At 40.5% G+C, this 12,417-nt stretch overlaps 1 protein-coding gene across 1 annotated transcript in view; it reads right to left on the minus strand.

The window, feature by feature from the left end:
- Positions 1-2,839: 2,839 nt before the first annotated feature.
- pak1 (p21 protein (Cdc42/Rac)-activated kinase 1) overlaps positions 2,840-12,417 on the minus strand; it is a 70,234-nt gene continuing 60,656 nt past the window's right edge. Inside the window, exons 14-16 of the mRNA XM_056373887.1 lie at positions 11,706-11,902; positions 10,576-10,713; positions 2,840-8,989 (exon numbers count right to left, since the gene is read on the minus strand). Coding sequence (XP_056229862.1) covers positions 8,903-8,989; positions 10,576-10,713; positions 11,706-11,902 — 422 coding nt within the window. The 3' untranslated portion in view covers positions 2,840-8,902. The remainder of the gene's footprint in view (positions 8,990-10,575; positions 10,714-11,705; positions 11,903-12,417) is intronic.

Below are 12,417 nucleotides of genomic sequence, written 5' to 3' on the forward strand. Positions count from 1 at the left end.
TGCAGTGGAGGCTGTTATGTAATGGTGAGCAATAATAAAAAGGGGGGGTGGGGGCTCCACTGCAACACTGAGGGGCATCAATCAACACACACACACACACACACACACACACACACACACACACAGGGGAGAACATGGGAATCAATCCCCACTACTGTTGTTGCTAACCTTTGTTGTCGCTCTCTCTCTCTCTCTCTCTCTCTCGCTCTCTCTCTCTCTCTTGCTCTCTCTCAATGCACATTCTCCCCTGAGATGCCAGGATCTAGTTTTGTGTTCATCATATAACAATAATACTACAGGACAAAATGCAAATACCATGAGGTAAACACAGAAGACTATAATTTCAATAAAACAATTGTTGTTGCTAGTTTTCCAGTCATGTGATCGCAGAAGAGGAGCGAGCAAGGAGAGAAATGATATGATGATGACATAATTTAAATAACAAAACAGTCAAACCCCACCACGCAAACAGGATGTGGAGAGCGTCATGTGTTTGTTTCATGTGTTAATGTGAGGAAAGTTACAGTCTCCTCATCGCTCCACACAGCAGCACAAGCTTCAGTGTCCGATCTCATAATCTCTCCTTTTTTCTTATCCCACTGTCAGTAGCAAGTTCACTGTCCTCTCCAGGGTTTTTCAGCATTTCCTTCTTTCCTCCCCCCTCTTTCTCTCTGAGCCGCCCTCTAGACCGTCCTGTTTAGCTCCAGCCCTCTTCTCCCTAATTTCATGTCTCTGTTTTGTCGTTTCATACTCCTTTCTCTCTGCTGTCTTGTTTTCATTTCACTTTCACCCTCTGTGGTTGTTTGTCCTTGTCACTGATGCGTCACTCCTCCTCCTTTCTCTGCCACTTCAGCAGAAACCGGCCTCATTACTCTCCACACTGCACTGGCAGAAGAAGATACTCTGGTCTACGTGTGTGCAAGAGAGGGACTGATTATTTAATGCATAAGGAGGAAACACTGAATGAAGGAAGCTGAATGATGTGATTAGACGGTGCAGAGAATCGGAGCGAGAGAGAGAGAGTAATACAGAGGGCCAGAGAGTTTCAACAGATCGTGCACTGTCAGAGTTCAGTTCAGGCTATTATAAAAGAGAATTCATATTTTTTTTACAGATTGTGTTGTTGCAATAAAACACTTTGTGTTGTCTCCAAAAATAGAAAAACATGGGGTTGTGAGTGTAACATTGGGTGATATGGCTAATTTCAATATCAATATCAATAGCGATAAATCCATGTTTAGAGCAAAGGTCTGCGATCAGGCTGATCACATGTCCAAAACAAAACACAAGATCATATCATCAAATTCTAACTTATCTGAAAATCCAGGAATGATAATGTTAAACCCTGTTTGAATGACATAATGTATAAACTGTTTAGAAAAGGTTTAAGTTACTGACTCTGTTAAATGTATCAGAAACGTCATGGTCTGAAAAGACTCTTTGTTTGGACTTTGTGTTTATGATTTCCTGTTTTCACTTTGAGATTGCATATCTCGTGTGTCTGTTGGTTGCGTACTTCCTCTCTTTGTCTAGTTTTCCCTCTCTGACAGTGACATATTTGTTTGTGAAGTTGATAAATGTACAGTTCTGTAGTGCAATTTCTTGACAATGGCCAAAATGAAGCCTTATACATGGAAATGCCTGTGAGACTAAAGGCTCGACACTGATGTGGACTTGAGATAAAAGTAAGGATCAATCAGATGAACCCCACAACAGCAACGATTGGCTACACATGAAAACTCCCACAATGCATCAGAGGTGTCTACTCAGAGTTCAGGGTGTTTCAGTCTGTAGATGTGAGTGCTGCAATCATCAGCCAGCAGGAGGTCACTCAGCTGGAAACACTGACGAAAGTTCAACATTATGCAACAACTAAGACTGACTCCACTGCAGGGCCACTGGGGGCTTAACACCGATTCACACGCAGCAATGCAGCTTCGCTTCCACCAAAAACTCATTCCCTATTAGCCTGAAGATGAAAGGGAAGCTTAGCAAGCAGGCAAACAGTAATTACCATTTATAATTAGGAGAAAGGGGGAAAAAAGTAGGTGGGATCTAATTTCACAACCAGACGGACAGCGGGGGGAGGCCGACACAGCCAGACGATTTAAGCTCATTTCTGTCTCAGACTCAGAGAAAGAACAGTAGTTTACATAACTGATTTATAAAGAGGCTTTAGAGTTTTCAGGAGTTTTAGGAAATCATGTAATAGATAAAAATAAAATCCTGATTATTTAACTCTGAGAATGGAGTTTTCAAAGTCTGACACTGTGGGGTCCAATCCTGGACTCCCCCATCCCTGCCACGTTTTGGAACAATTCCCATGAAGCTTTCAGAGATGTAAACAGGAATTATAATTATAATGTTGCCGTGGTTTCAGTTTCTAGTTACATTTTGAGCTACAACTTGAGCCTTTTTTAAAATCTATTTACATTTTTGTAAGTCACCATTAAGTGTCCCGCCTCAGTTATTAGCTATTCCTGTTTGCAAAGTATCCATGGATGCACAACAGTGGTGTACGGTGACTTTTACAGAAAAGCAAGCAGAGCTAAGCAGCTAACTATAATTATACAGTAACAAGACACCAGATCAGATGATGTTTGGATTTCTCAAATTTACATGTGGCTTATTTAAAATGCATTTGTGGTTATTATTTATCTATGGCCATCTAAGCAGCCAAAGCTGTATTTTAAGTGACTTTGAATTTATTGGCAACCAACACCTGTGTATCCTCTCCTGGCAGTGTGTGAGATCAGTTCAATTCAATCAGAAAAAGGTGCTCTGAGTGAAGATTGGGTGCAAACAGCTACAGGTACTTAGATAAACAATCAAACCAGGCTTTCAGTTTTTGTACAGATTTATTCTTTCATTTTTCAGAGTTGTTTCAAATAATCAAAATGACTTATAAACAGAAATTATGGCTCTGATACAATGTGGAGTGGAGACGTCATTTGACCGTCTCATCCTGGACTGAACCAGGCCCCTTTGGACTGTACCAAGTCTGAATCCTCCTTTCCGCTGCTACGCGATGGTCACTTCACACAGTAAAATCATTATGTTTACCAAAGGTGCAGCAGTGTATCTGTAACACATCATCAAGTCAGCAGCAGTTTCCTAAAGAGGCTGAATGAGACGATCATCACATTGTTGTTGTGATCTTTATTTGGGAATGGTAGTTTATCTTGGCAGGTATAAAATGGTCACATTGGACGATCATGGACGGTTCCCTGGGCACAGACACATAAAAGGCCCCCGCCCCCCAACACAGGGGCAGAGACACCCAGACTAAAAGAGACACAAAACATCTACACACATGTTGTTTTGTGTCTCTTTGACTGACACTTTGCAGGTGAAGCAGAGCTCTCGTGTGTAGCTAAAGGCAAAGGAAACTGATGCTGAGTTTTGCACAGGGAAACAATTCAAAATCCAGTCTTGTATAAACTGCAGTGGCACTCCCATTATCGGTATTCTGAGGATGGCTGACTGCTATTTGTACAACGAATCTTGACACGTCATTATGTGAATGCAAATTATGGATCCAAACGATATCATCAATAACATATTTCATATTATGTAGTTTGGTGAAAAGTTGTATTTTCCTTATGAATTTATGAATCAACTTCCAGCCCAACACAGCAAAGGTCCTCAGGTTTAGTGTGATCATTTTTACTAACAGGCATCACTGCTTTACCAACTTTTCACCACTGAAGCATCAAGAGCGTGAGCTGCTGTAACATAAAGTAAACTTACTAGTTCTAAACTAGTTAACGCCTTAGATAACTTCATACCAAAGATGGTCTTTCTTTAATCCAGTACCTGTGGTGGTGTTAGGTCATGAGGATGTGAGTTCCCAGCTTTGACAAAGTTGTAGTCGGACTGTGTGAAGCGATCAGGACCGAGACCACTTTGAGTTTACAATAAAGCCGGTGTTGCACCGCACGCTGCGACCACCATAACCTGTGACTGCAGGGGGCGCATGGATGTTGCTTTGTACAAGTGGTAGTCTCTGAGAGTCTTTCAGATGGGTTGAAGAAAGGTGAAGTACCTGACAATAAGATGCTGCATATTTTTGTTAAATTTTCAGGCTTGTGGAATTTAAAAAAACAAATGGCTCCATCCAGTAATTATTCTTAGTATTTGAAATACACCAACAAAAACCTATCAGAGGTCGACAGAAGAACATCAGATAAGAGGAACACATCAGTGGAGCTGCTGTCTTCTCTGAGTGCCATGCAGGTGGGGTTAGGGTTATTTTAGAGTAGCTAAAAGTTGTAGTACCTTATTTAACATTTTATCCAACATTTATAACATAGTGACACTCATCTGGAACACTGCAGCAGTCTCGTCAATCTGAAGTGTTAATCATACAGTTGGGTACGATCCATCGCATCAACACACATCTTGGTGGGTAGCCAATGTTTTCATTGTCACATTGATATGACACCATCAAAGTGCCACTGCATGGTGAAAGTAAACTTTTACCAATGTTTAAAGGAGCTATTTGTAAGTTTTGCGATTGCTATATAGCCAACGTTAGCATTAACAGCTGTTTACTTACCACTCGAGAAGAAATGTTACGAGTTCAGCATCAAGTGTCATTCCTTTACTCACCGAGAGCAGGAAGCAAGAGTGGGAAGCAATGCCAATGTTGACTCTCGATTTACTTCAATTTCTATCACTGCTTTTCTTCTACTAAAGTTAGCATGCTATCAGCTAGCCCCAGTCCAGTCTGCCCTGAAGACGTAGCGCTGCTTCAGGTGAATTATAACCTCTTGTATGGCGCCATAACGGAAGCAGAGAAAGGCCATACTCGCAATTGTTTTTATTATCCCGTTATCTCGAGATAACAGAGCTTTGTTTTCTCGAGTTAACAGGATAAAAAATGATTTGCAAGTATGGCCTTTCTCGGCTTCCATACACCACCGTCCACTCCTGGCAAGTTCAGCCATGTTCAGCGGCAGAGAAAACTTACAAATAGCCCTTTTTAAAGGATTGTTAAAGGATCATTCCTGCGTTTTTTTTTTTTGTTTTTTTTCCCCCCACTGACAGACAGCTCTTGAGAATACTCGATAAAATTGTTTAATGTTGCTTTCTATTTTGAAGAGTGTTTATTGAAAGCAAAACTCTAAACTACTTACAGAATTCACCTGGTTTTCAGACAACTCTGCCACAGAGCAAACTGAGAGAAAACAAACTGGAAAACTAGAGGATAGTCCTTCAAGTCCAGTTCAGCTCTGTGCTGGAGGTTCAGACCAGGACACAAAAACACACACAGTGGCAACAGTCTCAGGCAGGTTTGAGACGTTTATCATCTTCACAGCTTTTGTTCTCTGTGCTGCAGCCGGTGCAAACAGCCCTGTGCTCAAAGACACTTCAGCAGTCACTGCTCACACTGGCTGAGTTCAAATCTGTGACCGCAGTTATGATGACCGAGAAACGTGCTGATCTTGGTGCAGCACTGCAACGATTAGTTGATTGATAATCAATAATCAAAGTGTTTTCATTGCAAGGACTATGACTGTGAAGTGAATATCTTTGAGCTTGAATTGTTGGTTACACAATGCAGGAAATTGTGATGAACAGTTTCACTATTTTTGATATTTCAGAAACGTTAAGATGAATCAATTGACAAAGAAAATAATCAGCAGATTCAGACAATCACAATAATCATTAGTTGGAGCCATAAATTTAGATAATTCACTGCTGCCTCAAAATGTTGCCGGTGTGTTGTTGCCGTCAGACTGTTATTAAAGTAGTCCTGCACCTTTGAAACAGTTTAAGGCCAGAGGTACATTAACACTACATAAAAAAAAAAACAACAACAGCTAAGAACAGAAATCAAAGTGAGAGCTTGGAGATTGATTTTGGGTATTTACATTGCAGGTGTGTTTCTCATCCGACACTCGGATGCAGAGCAATTAACCGTGGCTGTTGATGGAAACTTTGGCTCTTGCAGGATTTGAACCTGTGACCCATCAGTTACAGGACAAGAAAAACTCTGTTCCTTTGATTCAGCAGAAATAGATCCAAAACAAATACTCGATCAAGAACAGGTGGTGAAGTCATTATCTGACACTGATCAGTTCTAAAAAAGAAAACTCAGTCCGTAAACAAAAGTTGAAACAGATTGTTGTTGTTGTTTTTTGTCATCAATGCAGTTTTTTTTTTCTTTTTTGTGTTTCGCATGTAAAATATACAGCTTACGTTCAGAGGGTTCCTGGGATGTGACAGTCCTCCAGGCAGAAACAAACATGTTGTACCATCGTAGAATTTATTCGTCTCATTCTTCTGAAAATAGGATTGACATATAATCTTTCCTATTGTACACAAGCATCCTTCATGTATCGTCACTACATGTTTCAACATTATCACAACTCATTTCACTTTTTTTTTTTCTCTATCTTTAACGTACCGTTTACAAAAAGCTTGTTGACATGCACATTCTCTCCCTCACAGTCTTCGCATCGCGCCTGCAGACAGTGAAGTCCCAGAGCTGCAGATGGAGTGAGTTTGGCGGGGGGGGTTGTTATGGACCATGGCTTAACAACTTGTTTTTCTTGGTCACATCACAGTAAAGTTGTTTGTGTGTACACTTAGATGTTTAGATTTCTGATTCTGACTATACTGAGCTGATTTTGAATGTGTACAAGTAGAAAATAGGAGATTTCACTGTTAAAATCCAACTTTTTCACACCATATTAGCTTTTAAGTGTTTCAAGCTAAAGCTCACTTCCAGCTGTTGACAGCTGGAAGTCACAGCGGTCTTTTGTCAGTTTCAGTTTCAACACCTTCATGTTTACTGTGATTAATTTGTTCTGACAACGAAGTCAAATACGTGGAATAAAATAGATCTGCTGCATTGATAATCATTGTTTCTGAGTCAGACAATAGTGTAGGAGTGCAATGCTACATGGGTTGATTATGCTTAAATAAAGAATATTCATTTGTAATTTAAAAAAAAAACAACAGCTGCCTCTCTTCACTGTCTGTGCTTTTATCAGACCTCTCCTCTATCAGCATCCAGCTTCTCTGACAGCGATAAGAAAAACTCTTGAGTAAACCTGAGTGTGATTTTGAGCCCTGCAGGCCTCCGTACACTGGGAAACGCTGCTCCAGCTGAGAGCCTGACATCATGGCTGGGTCATTAGCCTCTGTTCCTGTGGCTTCTTTAACTCGGTGTGCCATCTGTCATTCAGCATGTCTTTCATCTGTCTGTCTGTCTGTAAAGATGAAACGTGCTCCTGGAGTTAACTTTCCATATTCTAAGACGAATTGGCTCCACTACAGCAGCTGTTAGAAGAAATGCAAATCTTAAAACTACAATGACTTTGTGAGGGCAGATGAAAAAAGGAAAAAAAAAAAAAGAGTACACAGGTACTCATGTTATAACATCCATAAATCTCACCAGCGCTCTCTTCAAGTGTTGGATTTTAAGCTTTTAGAGACTAAAACTTCAGGCTACTGAGAAATAGTGTTTGTTAAAGACTGCTAAAAAACATAAATATTGAGTAAACAACAAAATTACAAAATTTTTCAAAAAGCTACCATCCTCATCTTAACATGAAACGAGCCACAAAGGCTGGAGTTTAGCATAATTACAAATATCAGTGGGATTTTGAATGAGGTTTTGAACTTCCAGTTTAATTTCCGCTCTTTATATCAGCAACGGTCAATGCTTTACTTCACACTAAAGCCTAATGAAAGTATAAACGTCTAGAGCAGAAGAAAATGTTGCTTTTAAAACCTGATTGGGTGGATCTGGTGGAAAGACATCATCCAGTCGAAATGGTTGTTTTTTTTGTTTTGTTTTTTTTTTAAAGGCGAAAGCCTCTCACGTGCAAACTCAGTCCATCAGCTCTGGGCACCCAGTGTTTCCTCAGGATAATTAATATTAATATTCTCTAGCTCACAGCTCACACTGCAGACACGACACAGTACCACACCTCCCCTCCTCGTGTCCACAACTACAGAGGGTAACGCTACAATCAACTTAAGTAATATCCCAACATCCCCCCAGTGACACACACAAACACACACACACACACACACACACACACACACACACACACACACACACACACACACGCACACACACACGCACAGAAAAGTTGATTTAAAAAAATGCATGATCAAATGAAAATCAACGAATGCACTTTTAGAAGATGATGAAATATGTCCAACTGAAACAAATAGATGACTGACTGACGCACACACACACACACACACACACACACAGACACACACACACACGACCACTACAGTCTGCAGCAGAGGGTGCTGGTTGGCTGTTATGGTGTGTATGTGTGTGTGTGTGTGTGTGTGTGTGTATGTGTGTTTGTGTGTGTGTGTGTTTGGGGGGTTTACAGACAAGGTAGAAAAAACAAACAAACACTGATTTAAAAAAAAAAACTCCCATGAGTCCTTGGGCTCTGTTGAAACCCTTTCTATCCCATATCAGGTTGTTCATACCGGTTGGGGGGGCGGTGATGTCAGCAATGACATCACTTGATCACAGATCAACTGATGATGTCATTCAGTTATTCCCCCGTCTTCTTGTCTGAGTCCAGCGGAGTGTCGAAAGAAGAAGTTACAGGAAGAAACTGCCCTTCTGTCTCCCTGTGAGAGAAACAGGGGATGCGGTGGGGTGGGGGTGGGGGTGGGGGTGGGGGTGGGGGGGGGGGGTACTGGGGAGGTCTAGTTTGGGCTCAAAGGTTACAGGGTGAAGGAGCAGTTGGTGCAGGTTACGAAAGACAAAAGAAGAAGACGGGAGAGAAGGACTGGTTACGTAACCCAGCCAGCAGCCATCGCCATCTCCCGACAAAGAAAAGGAGAAGAGAGAGGAAGGAGGGATGGTAGAGAGAGAAAGAGGGATAGACAGACAAAATGATGAGTGCAAGGCTAGCTAGCGGTTGTTCTTGGCGGCTTCCTTGGCAGCCACAATGAGAGGAGTCAGACTGGAGAGAGGCTTCGCCATCTTCAGAAACTGATGCTGAGAGAGGGGAGGGGAAGGAGAGGAAGAGAGGGAGGAGAGGGAAACGGAAGAGGGGAAGGAAGAGAGACAGAGAAAAATATTTTTAATATATTTAAATGGATACGGCAATCTGGTTTTAAAATGAGTTTCACCAGATGCGACATCATCATCTTTGAATCCGAAAATGTTTTACACAACAGAGAGAAAAGCTCTGCAGCTCATCAACTGAAGGTAGAAGCTCTGTCTTGTCATTTGCTGATGCTACTTAACAGACACGCATGAACACACACACACACACACACACACACACACAATTGAATCAACCTTCAAACAGTTAGAGAACAAGGACTCTCCAGCCACACATACAAAGGATCCGTTAAAGTGAATTACTTCTCTAACAGACCTCCCCCTCAAACAGTATAAAGTCCCAGCTTCACCTCTGGGCTCTGAGTCATCGAACAGTTACACAACTGTTTTTGCTGCTCGGCTACAACCCCACCCACACATCTCTATACCTCCACAAGTGTCCGTCTGAGAGCGGACAGCTGACACCACCTCCAGTCGACCTGTCCACTATAAATGTGGAAGTTTAAAGTCTCTTTATACATCAGTGGGAAATGTTATTGTTTTTACTCCAGAGTATTTATTTGAAGGATTAAGCTTCAATATATAAAATATATGATGAGCTCATGAAATATGTATTTTTTATAGATTCAACTAATTAACTCCATATAAAACAGTCAAAAAGGCTGCTTATACATTAATGCTATAGGAATAATAATCCGATAATTAAGGAGCCATTTTGCTAATAACACCTATTTTTTACTTAAGCAGCATTTGCATTGCAGGACTTTAACTGGCAATTGAATATGTTTAAGATGTATTATTGTTACTTTTACTCAAGTTAAGGATCTGAGAGCTTCCTCCACCTCGACTCCACTCAAAAGATTCATCTGCTGAATGATTATTAAAAACAAGCCGACGCAAATTCAGCTTTTGCCTGATGGCGTTGGAAATGTAAACACATTATCTTTACACAACGGCAGTTTGTCATGTGACATACAGGGATCTTATATATTGATGCTTGTGGCTTGTAGTGCCAACACTTCTTCCTGACGGAGGGGGGGAAGGCAATTTCTAATAAATAGATTAAAAAAAGAAAGATAATTAATTATTAGAGATATTTGTTATTATTATAAGTTATTTTGCCTTTTCTTTTTTTTTCTTCTTCTTCATATTTTTCCTTTATTTACCCAGGTGAATGTTTTGATAAACATTTAAATCCCTTTGGGGCAGCAGAAGTGTGTGTTATTTTATAGGTCCTGTTGAGGAAGATATAGTGGGTTTTTTGGTGCCAAAATATTCTGCGTATTTTATGTTTGTAAGTTGAAAAATTCAAAAGATAAAAAATCCTGTTCTTTTCCTGGATTCACCTCTGTCATTTTGACACCCTATTACCTATGTATGTATGTATGGAAACACATCAAACACACACACACACACACGCGTGCACGCACGCACACACACACACACACACACACACACACACACACACACACACACACACACACACACACACACACACACACACACACACACTGTACCTGCAGTAGCTCTTTAGCCGAGCCTCTCTTCTCCACGTCCATCTCCAGACATCGGTTCAGGAAGTCTCTGAATATCGTCGACAGTTTCTCCGGGTTCTGGAGCTCTGGTGTCCCGTTGGTTGCTATGAGATACAGCGCCTTGGCAACACACATCAACAACATGTTACTCTATGTCCCATGAAGCGCAGCCAAGAATTGGAAAGCTTTTACTCTGGTGCCATCCAGTGGTGATTTTTAAGAATGACACACTGATCACTTGATGCACTGTGGTTGTTTACAGAGAAACACTGCTGTGGTAATATGTACTGTACTGCACCAAATACAAGACCAGCCTGATTGTAAGACAACTCCCCTCTTCAACACCATTTTTAGGGTATGAGGTCTCTTGTCAAGCACAGTATTGTTTTGTAAAATAACTTAAAAAATTAAATAAAAAGTAAAAAAACAAACAAAAAAACGATGTGTTGTCTTCTCTCCCAAGAGCCAGTGAATCAGACACACACTCTCTCTCTGTCTCAGTTAGCACTTCTAGTAGACTCACTACTTTAACAACATTGAGGTTATAAAAGACCCTTAATGCAACTCTCTCTCTGCAGTGACGCGGGTACTCTCTCTCTCATTCAACATGTCTCGACTTAAATGTGAAAAAAAAAAATAAGACACACAAAACAAGTTATACACACACACAAAAGTCTGAGGCCACTTCTACATTCAAGTGAAAGGGAAAGTGGTCTCAGACTTTTGCTCCTCTGTATGTGGCCAAATGCAGCATTAAACAAATGCATTTGTTTTGATATTTACTGTCAAACGGTTCCTGTATTATTCAGAAATCACTGTTCAGACACTCTCTCTCCTCATGTCTCATATTACTGCTCACATTTATTCACATATCTCACTCAAACTGATCTCCAAACTATCAGATCAATAAGATCATTTAACAAATCATCAAATATCAATCCGAGTCATGATTCAGTCAGACATGAACACAGACATGATAACACCACTGCAAATAAACCTCCATACATCTGCTAAAAAAATCTGAGAAAAAAGAAGCTCCTTAGTGAGTAATCCAAAGATGCTGTAGGTGCTACAGTAAACACACTCAGTGCTTTGATTAAACACAATCTCACCCTGAGTGGATTTTCGTTCAGGTAAGGCGGCTCCCCCTCAACCATCTCTATGGCCATGATGCCCAGGGACCAGATGTCCACTTTGGGACCGTAGGCTTTTCGGGTCACAACCTCCGGAGCCATCCAGTACGGGGTCCCGACCATAGTGCTGCGTTTACTCTGCTCTGGGGTGATCTGGGCACAGAACCCAAAGTCAGCTGGGAGGAGGAGAGAGGAAAAAATGAGTCCATGTGTTCACAACGTTTGCAAGAGTTTAAAGTTCAAGTTTAAAACAGAAAGTTTAAAGTTTAAATGATTGCAAGAAATTTTTGAACATAATCAATAATGTGAATCAGTTTCAGTTTCCCTTTTATTGTTTACATCAAAGCTCTACAGGACATTTCAAAAACCTACTCTGTATATATATATATATAAATATAGCATAATAGCATATCAAGATAAATAATATAACAATATAAAGTCTGTAAACTATATAAAAACTCAAGTAAATCACAACTCTATCTATCGATCTATCTGACAGACTGAGGTCAGACTGAACTAAAAGAATCAGAGCCTCCCCTGCTGGTCAAAATAGGACACTACAACAACCACCCTCAGTGTTGTGCTGTTGATACAATTACACAGCAAATAGCCGTACACCAATATAAATAAATAATAAATATCATTATAAGACATAATTAATACACAGACTGAATAATTAAAAGAAAGAGAT

The sequence above is a fragment of the Seriola aureovittata genome, chromosome 4, assembly GCF_021018895.1.
Source record: "Seriola aureovittata isolate HTS-2021-v1 ecotype China chromosome 4, ASM2101889v1, whole genome shotgun sequence".
In the NCBI taxonomy this organism is placed as follows: Eukaryota; Metazoa; Chordata; class Actinopteri; order Carangiformes; family Carangidae; genus Seriola; species Seriola aureovittata.